The 16,111-nt window shown below is 53.1% G+C and overlaps 1 protein-coding gene across 1 annotated transcript; it reads right to left on the reverse strand.

The window, feature by feature from the left end:
• Positions 1 to 1,191: 1,191 nt before the first annotated feature.
• On the reverse strand, positions 1,192 to 8,486 carry kbtbd2 (kelch repeat and BTB (POZ) domain containing 2). Its single transcript, XM_079755093.1, is given in 5 exon segments — positions 1,192 to 1,763; positions 1,766 to 1,822; positions 1,824 to 3,257; positions 3,986 to 4,151; positions 8,089 to 8,486. Coding segments are annotated over 5 exon segments (1,884 nt in total). The 5' UTR covers positions 8,262 to 8,486; the 3' UTR covers positions 1,192 to 1,709.
• Positions 8,487 to 16,111: the final 7,625 nt, after the last annotated feature.

Here is a 16,111-nt window from a genome sequence, read left to right on the forward strand (position 1 = left end):
AAAAAGAAAGGTAGGAAGTCAGCCTCCCCCCCCCCCCCCCCTCCCCACTACTGCTAGTGGTTGCCTGGACGATTTCCATAGCAACAGCCCTGGGCCAGCCCTCTTCGTTCCTCTCAGACCCAATCAGCAGCGAGATACCTCAATATCCACTCACGAGAAAATTAAGTCTGATAGAAGGAAAGAAACAATATGGATATCTACACACAATCGCACTACAGTAATGTCCGATATTAAATAAAAAATGAAAGACTAATAGAAAATAGACCTGGTTTTTCCAACGCACCCCCGTCCAGCCCACACACACACTGAAACACTTGTTTTTTTGTCTAAACATATGAAAATATATATATTTTTTAATATTTATATATATTTCAGCAGCTTGTAAATGAAAAAAGAAAAAAAAAAAGAAATTAAAAAAAGAAACGCATGAGCCCAAAGTCTAAGTACGGTGTTTCTGAGTGGAGTTGTGTGGCGATCCTTCTGCAGAGACCTGCATATAAAGAATACACACAAACACGAGAGAGAGAGAGAGAGAGAGAGAGAGAGAGAGAGAGAGAGAGAGAGAGAGAGAGAGAGAGAGAGAGAGAGAGAGAGAGAGAGAGAGAGAGAGAGAGAGAGAGAGAGAGAGAGAGAGAGAGAGAGAACATGGAGGGTCTGGAGGAGAGGACCAGAGATGGGAGGGGTGTCTGAGTTTGGGTGAGGCCAGTTTGGTTTCAGTAAGAGGGAGGGTTGGGGGGGGGAGAGAGAGAGAGAGAGAGAGAGAGAGAGAGAGAGAGGGTGTGTGGTCTAGGTGGCTGTACCTGCAGTCACCAACTAATGACCTGTGACCTCCTGCCCCCCCCCCCCCCCCCCCCCCCCCCCCCCCCCCCCCCCCACTTCTCGTACAGGTGACCCCACCTTTCGTACGCTCACAGCACCGACCCCTCTTTTTCATTCGTCTCACCAACGGGGCCCTGAATAAAATAATAAAAACCCTTGAGATGCATCTGGGGCCCTGACAGTGAAAAGGAGAGCACGAGGGGGGAGGGGATCCAGGGGGCGGAGGTCAGCGATTCTAGGGGAGGAGGGGAGTGGCTAAAAGAGGCGGGAGTCCCGTGAGAAAGGTCGTGACAGAAAGAAGTAAGTCGGAGGGAGCTGGGTGGGGGGGTGGGGTGGGGGGGGGGGGGGGGGGGGTTTGGTACAGTTGCCATTGTCATTCCAAGGAGGTTTACTTGTAAGTGCATCGTCATCCTCATCATAAACATACCATCATCATCATCATCATCATCATCACAAAGTTCAGTTAACGTTTAGATTATCACATTGTAGAAACAGTATAACAGATTGCAATAATATCTAACCGATTTAATGACGAACAAAATAATAAAAAATAAAAAAAAGATTTTACATTACTTATTTTGAGGAGGGGAGGGGGGTTGAGGGGGGAGAAGAGGCCTCTCGACGCTGCGCTTCGACCAATCAGCGTCAGCCGAGGTTAGATTCAACACCGGTCGGGGAGGTCTAGGAATTACCATCCCTTCGGAAAAACACATGTCAAACCATTCAGTTCTATGGAGCAGTAATCCCGCCCCCAATTCCACTGCACCCGCCCCCAAATTCCACTCCTCCCAGCCACAACACCCTCGGCGCTTCAGCACGTAAGCGAGTTTGGGGACAGGGACGGGGGGCGGGGTGGTGCAGCCTCGGTGGCGTCTGGGGGGGGCTAAGAGCTATACGTGGGGGAGGGGCACCATCTCCCCGTCTACCTCAAAACTCCTCGGCGCCGGTCGGGGGCGAAGAGGTAGGTGGGCGGCTTCCACGGGGACTCCTCCAGGCAGGAGGTGGTACAGCTTACCCACGGCGCAGCGGAAGTCCTTGCCCATGTCCCAGAGCGAGCGCTCCGACACGGGCTGCCGCAGGAACCAGCGATCCGTCTCGGCGTCGTACTGGTAGATGGCGTACTTGGCGCGCTCGTTCATGTGCGTCTCGCGCATGAAGATGCAGAGCGCGTTGAGCAGCACCACGGCGCGCACGCAGGGGTCCGAGTAGCGCTTGGCGGGGATGTTGGCGGCAGGGCGCCACTCGTTCTTGTTGACGTCGTAGATCTCCACCGTGACCGACGAGCCGTCGATGGTGCTGGTGGGCAGCCGAACGCCCGTGTTGCTGACCACGTGCAGCCCGCCGATGTAGAAGATGAGGTCGCCGAAGGCGGCGGCCGAGGCGAAGCAGCGGCTGGTGCGCCGCATGGCCATCTCCACCCAGGTGTCGGCGCGCGGGAAGTAGCAGTACATGAGGTCGTGGGTCATGACGTAGATGCAGTCGTGCGCCACCACCGCCGTGCTCCAGTTCCAGGCGCAGGGCAGCGGGCTGGTCATGCTCCACTCATCCTTCTCGCAGTCGTAGCGCTCCACCGTGCGCTTGTTCAGCTCCCCGCCCACGTTGTCGCCGCCGATGGCATAGATGTAGCCCTCGCACCACACCAGCGACGGGCGGATGCGCGCACACAGCATGGGCGTCTTGGCCACCCAGGCGTTCTGCTGCGCGTCTAGCCAGTAGAAGCTGTCCACTGACCGGTACACGGTCTGCAGCTTGCCCGCCTTGCCCACCGAGTTCTTCAGCGTCAGCTGCCCGCCGGCGATGAACACGTCGTTGTCGGGCGACACCAGCGTGCCCACCTTCTGCAGGTCCCCGGGCGGGTCGCTCAGCCGGTACAGCTTCTCCGCCTGCGGGCTGTAGCACACGGCGCGGTACGACACCTGCGCCATCAGGTGGATGCCCTCGGCCACCCACATGGCCTCCATGAAGATGAGCATCTCCTCCTTGGTCATGCCCAGCCGCGGCTTGAAGAACTTGGGCATGGACTTGTAGAGGCCCTGCACCACCACCGACTTGTCGTTGGGCGGCAGGCCCTGGAACCAGGCGCGCTGCGTGACCTCCGACAGCGCGTCGATGCGGATCTGGCTGAGCACCGACGAGAGGTGCTGCGAGCGCGCCTCCATGTTGTACTCCAGCCACAGCATGGCCGCCTCGCGCACCGTCTCCTCCTTCTCCACGTTGAGGTTGTCGCTGCTCAGCACGTCCACCAGCAGCTCGTGGGACAGCTGCAGGAAGGCCTGCTGGCGGTACACCGTGGGGAACTTGTGCTCCACCATGCGCTTGGCGCTCTGCTTGAGCTCGCTGCAGCTGAAGAGGTCGCCGATGCTCAGCATGCGCACGCAGTTCTCCGCGTTGATCTTCTTCACCAGGTAGTCGCGGCACTGCAGCAGCACGTCCTCCACCTGCGAGGAGGAAGGGGAGGAAGAGGAGGGGGGGGGGTTAGCGTTTCGGCACTGGGACTCGTACGATGAACGTGACCGCAGGGCTGGGCGATTAATCGGATTTTGATCGCGATTTCCATTTCAGCGTCGAACATTAACCGTTTTATGGAAGGTGCAGAACAGCTGGATATATATCTGTACATCGTTTTCGATTTTAACATTTTTGATTCGACCATTTTGTGCATTATTTTAAGGGGAAATTTTAAAGTTCTCAGTGACAGTGTTTTTTGGGAGAGACTGAATGAATACATCATTTTTTCAAACTCAAAAATAATCGTTTCAATAATCGTGGTTTCAATTGTTTTTCCATAATCGAGCAGCCCTAGGTTGTTATGTGCTACGGCTCACTATAAACAATTCTACAGTGTGTAGTCAATGAGTGTTTTATCCAATGCTATGTTACTACAGCCCTACATGAACACCACTAATAATTACCATGACATTTTACTCTGCAACACACAACCTTTTCCTTGGTTATGCAGCATTTTAATTAGTTCAGCGTGGATCAAAAACACAGACTGTGATTTGAAAATATGTACACTTTCTGTTTGTAAAACATAACAAGTGCATCTTAAAATTGTTAACTAGTGATCTGACGGAAGTCAGGAGCGGCCTGATTGGGAAACCTAGGACCAGTGGAGAGAGGGGGGGGGGGGGAGATGGTGATGAAGAGGAGGCGGCGCTCAGACCTGGAGGAAGCAGGCCGTCTCGTAAAGGGGCTCCACCGTGCTGTCGTTGATGGCCAGGTTGCCCGTGTAGGCGTAGGTGATGATGACCTGCAGCGTGGTGGGGTCCACGTTGCGAAGGTGCACGTGGGTCTGCTTGCTCTCGCTCAGGCCGCTCATAAACATCGCCCTGTGGGGGGGGGGAGACAGGCGGGTGAGGAGGAGGTCGTCACCGGTCAACACTCCCCTACATTTCTTAATCTTTTTTTTACTCGTTATTCATTTTTAGATATTTTTATTCCAATTCTCGTGACTGTCATGAACTCCCTGCTGGGACACCAGATGTTTCCGTCTGGGACTAACGAAGTCCATCTGAACCTCCTCCCCATTGGTCACATGTGTATCAGATCAAAGAACATGCATTTGGCAGGTTTTATGTTCTCTTTTAACAGTTTTTGTCATAAAGCGTCGAAGCAAGGGCCCCTGGGAAAGAAAAAGCTCAAACATAACACGTCACTGTCGACGAAAATTGTATACGTCTCATTTCCCTAGCACCTTCTTTAAGCATACCAGACAAAAATAACCCCGAAAATTTGATTCCTACCAAAAAAGAAAAAAAAAAAAAATAATAAAAAATAAAAAAAAACACCCCCGCATTTTACTCTCCAAAACACTGCCCGAGCACAACCCACGTTTCCCCCTCGCGCTGTTACATAACCGCCCGTGATAAGTGGTCGTTTGCCTCAGCAGGTCTTTCCTGCGCGCCGTGAAAGCATCTGGCAGCGAGCGACGGAAGCCAACCGCAGCCTCCGACAGCAAAACACGCTCCTTTAAACAAGACGGTCACGGGCGGCCCATCTGCGCCGGCCTGAACTCCCCCAACGACAGTTTGACAGCCTCGGCCGAAACCTCCTGTCTCACGGGGCAGAGCGCGGCATCAACACCGTCCAGGCGGGTCAGGGGGTTGGCCTCCCACGGGGGTCGCCCGACGCAATGTGAGGAACGTCTGCGCTCACCCACCTGGACCGAAGCGTCCGTCACACGACCCGGGCGCCTAGGAACGCAGCGATCTGCTCGGAAGGCCTCCCGTCCCCATTAGGGGTCGCATGCCTCCTGTCGGTTAATACCCGACCCGACGCGCCGGGGCCGACGGCTTGAGCGGCAGCGGACCACATCAGAGCGGGGTTGTGACGCACGCCGATGAGGTCATGGCTCGGGTACCTCCTGTCAACACTGTGATCCCCCCAGTGGAGGGAGTGAGGCGGTGTGAAGAGGGAGCGGGAGAGGGGAAGCGAGGCCCGCGTGACTCACTTAGAGCAGCACCTCTCTGGCTCACTCCGTCAGCAGCCTCTGACTGAAGTGAGCGACTGTTCACAGCCAGTTCAGTTTCCTCCGAGGGGGAGGAAGTCACAGGCCTCGCTACACATTACAAGGAGCTATGGTTACAAATGACTGAGTGAATAGTATTGACAGATCTAAATCATACTGGTAATGCGGGTATGTCATTCACAGCTGAACATACACCACTAGCCAACAATTATACACGCAAACAATAACTTACAATTATAGACTGGCTAGCCCGCCTTAAGTAATTCACAGCCGTAGCTTTGAACACATAAGGACCCTATATTATGATGCAGTCGTTCAATAATGTAGCTTTGCCAACCCACAACCACCGAAGGCACTTGTACTCTGATGCACTTCCTAGCACACATTTGTTTCCCACAATGCATCGGAAATAGTTCGATCCAGATACAAGATTAGAACCCTTTTTTGTTTGTTGTGTCACACACGCACACACACACACCAAATTGATGTTACTAAACAAATCATTTCCGCCTGCAAGCTACATAGGCAAAGCATGTTTGTACATCATATTGGACACCATTAGATCCAAGTTGCGGGTGAACTGTAAGCTGACGAACTAGACAACTAGGGGCTGAATTATGCAATCCTGCAGGTATGGCCCTGCAGAGACCGGGGGGGGGGGGGACAGCTCCCTGGTCAGAGAAATGCTTTGCATGTACACTCCCGGATAACAAGCGATTGGGAAACAGCCGGGACGAGAGAGAGTGACAGAAAGAGTGAGCGGGAGACACTGGGATAGGTGGGTGTGAGCGAGGGCGTACGGATCGCCCGGCCCCCCTTTGCGTTGGAATGCACCCGTCAGTATGCCGAGAGGAGGAGGAGGAGGAGGAGGAGGAAAGGAAGAAAGCGAGAGAGAGAGGAGAGAGGGAGAGAGGAGGGAGGCGAGAGGGGGATCAAAGGCCGTGTGAGCTCCTGTCATTTACAGATGGCCTCTTCCCAGAGCCCTCTGCTGTGCTCTGCCTCCGGGCGGCTGCAGAGTGGAGCGAAGAGGCCGGCCTCGTTATGAAACACCCAGGGACCCCAGGGCTGGGTGACGGGGAGAGGGGGACACGACGGCTGGGTGTAGGGCCGCCGAGGAACCCACAGACTGGTGGTCTGGGTGTTTGATGCCCGGGTGAACGAGGTTCTGGGTTCGAACCCCGCGGTCTACCCGTTGGCAGGCTTGAGCGAGATTCCCCCCCCCCCATGCGCGCTACCTGCTCCTTCATGACATGCATCTCCATACAATGGTTTGCTGACGTCTACATTTAGCAGAGGCCTTTATCCAAAGCGACGGAAGTGAAACAATACATCGCTGTGGGTACAGTAAGGACGTTCATAGAACCAAGTGCCAAGCCCTAACAATCGCTAGGTGAACCCATTCCCCGTATTGGACATGGATAGCCAACATTGTGAACAGCGAGGGGTAAGACGCAGTAGAATGGGAGACATGGGGACTCCCCTGCAACCCAGTCTACACCACAGTCTCCATATGGAAACTAGCGCGGTCCAATGCATTGATTTTCCGATGCTGAATGTTTGAAACGGTTTCCACCCTCATTTTCCACAGCGTCGATACACCGGCAGCAGCTGCTTGTTCTCACCCTCTCTTCTGTCTGACAGCGAGTTAACACACACACACACACACACACACACACACACACACACACACACACACACACACACACACACACACTCTCTTACTGCCGTCTCTCGCCGCAATTCATCTCTATACTTCGGCCGTACCTCGTTATCACGTTATAGCCTTGTTATATGCATCTTTTCATAAAAATGTAGGGTGTTACACCCTCAATGTTGTGTAAATTCCTCCCGAAGTTATGCGAAGCGGTATCGAATGTCGATATTTCTCGAGGTATTGTGTCGGTCTTAGAAAACACTGTATGGCGACAACCCTAATTGAAACGCTGCATTATTTAGTGTCACCATACCTGGGGACAGCGCCCAATCTTAACAACTCGTTGACACAATGGCGGAGGATGAGGGGAGGAGGGCTGACTGGTCCTAACGGGAATCAAACCCAGGCAAATAATTACCACCTTCAAACACAAAGCCCCCCCGGCCTACACCACACAGTGCATTATTCAGGGCACCGTACCCAGCGGGTTGCCTTCCAGCCCCACTAGCAGTACCCCAGGTAGGGCTACACAGGGGACGGGGCCCCGGTTAGGAGACGCACGCTTTCAGTTCAACTTAAAAGTAGCCCGCTCACTTTGGGCGCCAGAACCCTGCAAAACGCCGTGCCCGATATCCAATTTGAGAGGCTGTGAACCGTTAAGTGCATCTAATCGAGACGCACCTGAAGTGCGGATGAACTGTTGTCAGAGTAACGGTCGGTAATTGCAGTTGTAATGACACGCGTTGAAGGGGGGCCAGTGGGACACTGCTGTAGTAGCAGCGGTAGCAGGACTAAGTCTGACATGGAGTGGGTACATGGAGGCGCTCCCAGGTGATGGGAACCGACCCCTTCAGAGACCACAACCACGGCTGGAAGGCGTGTGCACACGGAGCCCCACGGTGATAGGAACCGACCCCTTTAGCAGACAACCACCACAACAGGAGAACGTGTACACGGAGCTCCCAGGTGATAGGACGCGACCCCTATAGCAGACAACCACCACAACAGGAGAACGTGTACACGGAGCTCCCAGGTGATAGGACGCGACCCCTATAGAAGACAACCGCCACAACAGGAGGTTGTGGCTGGGAGGGGGGGAAGGGGTGGAAACTGGAGCACGGCGGCGGCTGTGGCTGGCCCTCACCTGAAATAGGAGCTACAGGTGGCCAGGACCATCTTGTGACAGGGGAACTCGGTCTCCTCCACCAGCAGCACCACGTCCGTCAGCAGCTTCTGCTCGTAGAAGAACTTGAGCTGCTCCAGCAGGGAGACGGCATAGTCCGTGTTGACCGCCCTGCGCTCACCCAGGTCGGACATGGTCGCATCCCATGAATCGCGCCCCAGTTTCGTTAAGTCCTACGGCCCGGCGCGAACCGGACTCAAGACGCGTGACGACGGCGAGAATATCAAATACAGGTTTGAAAAAAAAAAAACGGAGGCAGGCAAGGTGACGCCAACGGGGCGGCTGTGGTGGGCGGGGGGCAGGGGAAGGGAGGGGGGGGGGGGGGGGGGGGGGGGGGGGGGGTGGGGGTGGGGGGTGGGGGGCGGCGTGGAGACCTCAACGCCGTGGCCCGTTGTGAGGGGGAGGCGCTCGCTCCTCGACGGCGCAGGGAGGCCCAACAGAAAGGTCCCTTTTCCTGCGTGAAGAAGACAGGAAACCGGCGGTCCACCGTAGCAGTACTGTATCCCTCTGGCCTCCTCGTGTCGTCACCGGCTCAGGGAGAACTCTAGGGGAGACAGCGCTCTCCGGGTCTGGTCGTCAGGAGTGGACGCCGACAGTGGGGAGTTGGAGGGGAGGGGGGGGGGGGGGAGTGTACCTCCCTGGCGGGTGGGTTAGACGCTGAGGACGTGGGAGGTGGAGGAAGCGGCAGCCCTTCCGTTGGGGCTGGGCTACATCAGTGCTCGGCTGGAAGGGAGAGAGGGAGAAGAGAGACAAAAACAGCAGCTGTCAGGTCGGTATGCATTGAAACCAGGACAATACAAACACAAACTCAATGAGAGGCTGGGCATCAGTGAGTGGCAGCAAACCGTCGCCTGAGCATGTGATCATGTTGCTGTTTACGCACTCGTCCGCTTAGCTCCTCTGCTGCAAACCTCAAAGCTTTCCGGTTGTTTACGCGTCTGAGTGAGAAGATGTACACCAACAAAATAGCTACCCATCTATCTCCCAGAATGAAGCATAGCACAACCAGTGCTTAACCCAAGATTCAGCATTACCAGTCTGCTGAATAAGTTCTACTCTATTCTGCCGGTGTCTGGCCGACCGAGGAAAAACACACGCATATACATTTCCGGAATCTTTTCCGCATGACAAAGTGCGCCGTCAACATCCAGTCTCCAATAGCAGGTCACCTGGCTGGCCCCCACCCCACCCCACCCCTTACAGCTCCTCGCTCCATCAAGCATTCACTGTCTCCGTCACTCACTGCCCAGGACTGCACTGACAGCAAGACAATCTGCTTAGTGAGAGGGGATGGGAAGGGGGGAACTCTCTGAGATCCAACACACACAACGAAAGGACAAGGATCTGTCAGCCATCATCCTGCAAATCCGACAAGAACTACAAAATTAGATTTTTCTTCAATAACACTGAAATCAAGTTTATGTTTCACAGAACTGAGTATTATGATAAAGTGGACAAAATATTTATCATGCCACAAAAAGCCACAATTATGACACACCTTTTCTGCATTTGTAAATGTTTTTCATCCGGCATGGTTTGTGACCCAAAGCAAATATTACAGAGAATCGTTTAATTAAAAATAAAAATGCAGAAAAAACGTACATATACAAAACAACAAACACTAAAAGACTGATTGCAATGTTTAGCAAGTAGTTAGGTGAAGTAATGTGTATGTAACGCTAAATATGAACAGGACTCAAAGATTGTAGCGTCACGCACTGTAAAGAGCAGGGTTTTATCCGCTAGACTAGTGTACTCCCTCATGTTGGTACAGTGAGTACCGACCAGCCCAGCATGTTGGGCTGTACAATTTGTTTCAGCTCTTCGGTTCATACCTATCATCGTATTGGCTAAAATGTAACATTGCTGCAGTATTTTTGGTCAAACGCATTTATTTTAATCCTTAAAAACAATTCACCCAGGACGATCAGTACATGACATCTCGTACCTGGGCCGAAACGCCGACTCACAACCCAGCTAGAGACGGCATTCATTCACGACACCACCTAACTCACTCATTATCACAAATCAGCCCACAATCACGGGTTTCCAACATCGTAAACACCTACAGATCACCCTCAGAACATACATACAAGTCGTAGGCGAACGTGCTGCTAACCTCCAGCCCCGTCGCCCTCCACCGCCTCCCACAACAAACCCTCGCCCCGACACGGCGGCGCAGGGCCCGCGGAGACACCCACTGGTGACCCCGCATGCGGTTCACCCTGTACCCCATTCACCACAAAACTGAGCATCACCACAGTGATCACAGCTATTGAACTCACGGCGCGGGGTGTTTCATTATATAGCAGAATAACATCGGGTCACGGCGGCTAGCGTTAGCTCAGCGATGCTCCCATCTCCGGTCCGGGGGTTAGCTAGTGGCTAGTTAGCTGGCGGCTAACCGGATGGCGAATGCTAGCGTGTGCTAATACAAAAACAAGACCAACCTCCGGCCCCCACGCGATTTAAATGTTAATCCGACGAACGGCCACCGGTCGAGACGAAGCGTCATAACACACTTATAACACGGGGTTAGTGGTCAGCTAGCTGGGTGTGAGATAAACATATAAAAGTAGGCTGTTTGGTGTCTGACGTGAACTCGCTGCTGGCGGCTAGCTTCTGAACGGGGCAGTGTTGCTAAGCTAACGTCAGGTAGCCGAGCCACTTCGTTACTTAACCCGTTTAAGATTCGGTGTCCTTACAATGCTTTTTGGGTTGGCGTACTCCAGGCATAGGTCCCGCCGCCACTGGCTCTTTCTTTTTATATCCACTCGGGTCCAGGAAGTATAACTTTGTGTGTTATTACGTTGAGCATTGGGTTAGCACCGCCCGCATCGGAGGAACGTTTAAGCGCATCTCAAGCGCCTGCTTTTAAGAGGCCAAATGGTGATACTGCGCATGCGCCAGAAACAGCGGCGCTGCGCTCTGTGGCCGCATGCGCAGTATCCCCAGTTTGCCTCATTATATATATATATATATATATATATATATATATATATATATATATATATATATATAATATATAACATATATATATATATAACACACGCCGTTTTGGCCGCATGCACAGTATCCCCATTTGGGAGAGGGGAATGCTTCCCCCTGCTGGGGCCTGATTTGCCTGCAGTCAACCCATGCATGCCGCTCGATTTCCAATTTTCAGATTACTTTATTGATCCCGGAGGAAATTTTTTCTGTAACCACTGCTCAGCTCCCTCATGATAACATAAAATATAAATATAATAAATGTAAGTAAAATAAATATATAACACACACCAAAACGTTAGTGCAATACAAGTGGGATGTGGGAAATGTGTAGGCCCACAGGTTTCAACGCAAAGCTACATGTTTCGTTAAATATAACGTGCATACAAAATGTAAATGGCGCATAGGTTATGCATAATAAGGAGGCTCAACGTAAAGTCGCATCCTGGTGCACTGCCAGTGTCAATCAAAACCAATTGCAAAAAGAGTCAACAAGAAGAAACATGGACAGGTGTTGCGAATTGGATTTGATTGATTTGTTAGCAGCGCCCTTTGAGTCGGGTTAGTGTGGCGTCTGCAAGACCGAAAGAAACTAACAAAGCAAGTGATTCGAGTGATTTTAATCTTCCGTTTTTGTTCCAGAGTTAATAACCCACTTTTGAGAAAATGGACGGTAATAATTCACATTTACTATGGTAGTTTCTATTCAATGTAAAAATATGTAATAAACAACTGAGTTTTAGGAAGGGGGTAACTTCAGGAATGATCTCTTCATGTGAACTTGCAAGGCAATATGTATTAAGACTACAAAACACATGGAAGAGTTTCATGCTCAGCATAAAGCTACTGTTTTTTCCCGTAGACGGAGGACAACCTACCGGTTCGTTTGGAAACGGTCAGCCGTCGCGGACTCCGCACACCCGGCCCTTTTTCTACGTCCAGCCGGCCTCTCAGCACTACGTACCCATGTACCAACACTGGCACTTAAACAACCCGTACAACCCCTACGGCATGCCTGGAGGTATCAATTCAAATATTACTTCTGGTCTGTATTTGTATTGCGTGTTGATGATGTGTACCGTCGCGAAGGGATTTGTAAAGAACTTCTGTTTGCCATCTATTGTATTTTGTTTAGATTGTCTACGTTTAGCCTTCAGATGGAGGTGGTGTTTTAATTCATGCCCTTTGTTGTTATTGCTCAGGCTACAACGTTGGCCGCCCCTACGGCCAGCCCTACCCCTACATGCAGTACCCGGGATACGTACTCCCACAACAGATGATGCACCCGCTCGATTACCGGAGGATGTTCGAGCCGCGCTTCCACCCTCCTCCCTGGGCCGACATGCCCCGCCCCCCCTCCCAGCAGGCCCACCAGTACCACTACCCGCCCCCTCCCCCGTCGCCGCTCCGCAGGGAGATGGCGTGCTCCGAGGTCCAGACGGACCCCAGCGACGCCATCAGCAAGCTCATCGAGTGCCTGGGCAAGATGCGGGCCGTGGAGCTGGCCGTGGCCGAGAGGGAGCTGGACTCGGGCGTCGGCTCCCAGACGTCCGGGATCTTCTCGCCGGGGGACGAGAAAAAGAGCGAGGAGGACGGCGTGAGTCGAGCCGCCGCCTCCACCTCCTCTTCCTCCTCCTCCTCCTCCTCGGGCGCCCAGCCGTCTCCCGGCGTGACGTTCAGCGACTCCATGACGGCGGTGTACGACGCCGAGTCGAGCCACCGCAGCCTGGAGGACCTGGGGACGCCGGGGGCGTGGCCTGTGGGCTTCGGGGAGCCGCCGCTGGACAGCTCGTCGGTCCGCGAGGAGGCGCCCTCGGGAGCGCCGCGGCCGGCGGAGAAGCGGGACCTGTTCGCCTTCTGTCTGCCCGGCCCGCTGCCCGACCGCGCGACGGCCGCCCCGCGGGCGGAAGAACGACCCGCGGAGGTTGAGGTCCGACGCTCAGGCGGCGCGACGCCCGTCGCTGCCGTCGTCACCACCGCCGGTGTCGACCTCGGGTCCGACCCGGAAGAACCTCTCCCGGAGACGGAAGCCGCCCTGCCCCAAGCCGCCGCGCCGCAAGCCCAGGAAGAGCGGCGTCCGACGGCCGTCCCGGTTGAGGCCCTGGCGGACCTGAGCTACCGGATCCTCAGGCTGCCCTTCGACCCGAGCGCCCCGTTCGCCGGAGACCTTCTGAGGAGCAGCCCGTCGCTCCGGGGGACGGAGCCGGCCCGCCTGGCCCCCGGCTGCCTCTCGTCCCCGGTGTCCCCGCTCTACTACGGCTACCTGCCCCGGCAGAAGACCCAGGAGCGCATGAGCGTCCTCAGCCCCTCCCTGGACGAGCTGTCGTCCCGCGACGAGATGTTCTCCACCGACCTGGACGACATGGACCTCTACCCCCGGAGGGTGTACGCCAGCAGGAGGCCGGCGGCGTCCGGCCACCGGACCACAGAGGAGGCGTGGCCCGCGGCCGCCAAGAGGTACTCGTGCGCCTGCTGCGGGAAGGGGCTGGCCAAGGCGGGGGGGCCGGCGGCAGGTCGGAGCAAAGGCAGCGACGCCAGGTCGTACCGGGACGAGACCGGGGACTCGGACGACGAGTGCCGCTACGCCCGGAGCCAGCCGGACCGAGCGGCCGCGAGGAAACCGGCCGCGCCGAGGAAGGCGGAGTCGGTCTCCCTGCGGCACGCCTCCTCGAAGCACCCCCACAAACGGATCCAGTGCAAGGAGGCGTCGGGCGTGGCGGACGGCGAGGAGGGGCGGGGCCGCCGCGTGGAGGACGACGACGCCGGCGGGGAGACGGGGGACCCCACCAGCGGGGACCTGCAGTGCATCACATGCCAGGGCAAGGTCCACTTATGAGCTTCCTGTCGGTGTCCTTCACCGTGCGCTGTCTGACAAACGCACGACGCCACACAATCACCATCCCGAGTGACCTTATCAAATGTTTTCTCTTTCTACTTGAAGACAAGCTGTGTCGAGAGGATCTGACCACTGGCAGATGGGAAGAAGAAGAACAGCCCAGAAGGAGACAACAAGGCCAACTGCACAAACAAGGTCACAGCTAAGCGGACCCTCGACCCATACTGGCCTACCATTTAATCTGTTGCCCTGATCTACTGTTGTATTTCATGTGTCAAGGTTGAGTTGCGGTGATTCCTGTTTGTTTGTTTGAACAGATATGCATAGAAAAGCCCCGAGCAAGATGATGCCATGTCACAGGACCAGAGAAGAGGAGAGCAATAACGAGGAGCCGCTATCAAGATATCGTTGGGAAAGAGGTGAGGCTTTTGGTGTGCCTCTGCTTGTCTTGATGAATTGAGAAAAAAGAAAAAAACTTGAATAACCTCATTAACATGCCTTTCAGGTACAGGCAAAGGAGAACCAAGATGATGAGTTTCGGAGATTGATATTTTTGAACGGTAATTGAAACACAAAATGAGATGAATTCCACTGCAGTTCATCTGCTGACATGCACCAAACGAATGCATTTTTATCTAAACCGGATATTTCTTATTTCAATGGTTATTTGCAGGTTCCACTGACAGAATCCATGGCGGTGATATCACTGGAGCAGAGAGACACAAGGCCGCCGGGATGGGTGTTTGTTGAAAAGGATGTGAGCACCTGGGGACACGCATGGCACACAAAGTCTTGTTTTTGTTGGACACAATAAAATATAGATCGTTTGACTGCAGAAGGTCCACTGACACAACCCGATGTAATGCACTACAAGTTATACACCTTCACACACTGGGAATTGTTCTGAATGCTTTTGTTCTGTTACCGGCCTGTCTAATAAATCATTTTCATTACATCCAAGCCAATCTCGGTGTCTTCTAGCTGCTTGTGATGTTTTTTCATGCCTTAAATGTTGACCCTTAGTTGCCATTAGTACTGTTGATTGCCTTGCAAAGCATCAGTGAAACATGGGGCTGTAAGAGGAATATAGATTGGCTCATGTTTTGCTTTACACCACTGGGTTTATACAGGGGCCGGACTCCCGTTGGGATTTAATGCTGCATATAGATGTTTCTGTGTTTACGCAGTTGATGTATTGGATGAATCAGAATACATTGGTTGCAGACAAGCAGTTTCTTAAGGCCTTATAACTTTAGTGTGGTGCTGTTTAATCCTTTGGAAAGATTTTAGGAGTTTCAAGCCATTAATATCAAGGATGTTTCCATTGCTGCAGTTGGTAAATGCTGATTAGCGCTTCCTGTTTTGTACTTATTATTCTACAGAGGTTTGTAAAGATTCTACTTTATATGAATCTTTGGGATGGGATAAAAAATGAGTATGCAAGTTCTGCTCCTCTGGGTTGATATATATTCTCTTGTCTGAGCCCCAGCTTGGGGGAATCAGATTTGAAATACACCTAAGTTCCTGAACCCATATCTTCCTCTAGACTAATTTGTTTCGGGGATGAAAGTGACACTGAGACTTGCTAATGTGTTCAATGTGATACCCTCCATCTTGAGGGTAGATTACAGTGACAAATTTGGCAGGGATGCATAAGAGAAGTGACTGCAATTGTGAGAATTATTATATTTTCGGAAGCACTTTTTTGAGTCTTTAGTTTCAGAGGATAATGAGATTTTTTCTTCAGAGCTGCCAGTAGGTGTGCTAACTTTCAACCAATGGGCTTCCAGCATCAAAAAAGCTATTATCATATTAGCAAACCCATTTTAATCGCTGATCCCAATTTTCTCTATCTCGACTCTTCCCCCGCTGCCCCAACTCATCTCCTTCAAGTGAGCTGGAGAAGACGTTGTGGGAGGGACACTTGGCAAAGCAATGTGACGTCTGGTTCTGAAGTCTGCCAATAATGACTGATTGGGCCATCAGCACCTGGAGCCACGATTGATCCAATCAGAGTGTCGCTTTAACCGAGCATGTGACCAGAGTCCAATCATCTTATTGCCTATTTAGAGTGTATCAGGAAAGGTTTGACTGTTTGTCCGTATTGTAATCCTTTGAATGTACGTGCTACTCACAACCCCCACCCTCATATATTTCTTA

This window comes from Pollachius pollachius, assembly GCF_949987615.1.
Source record: "Pollachius pollachius genome assembly, chromosome: 17".
Taxonomy (NCBI): domain Eukaryota; kingdom Metazoa; phylum Chordata; class Actinopteri; order Gadiformes; family Gadidae; genus Pollachius; species Pollachius pollachius.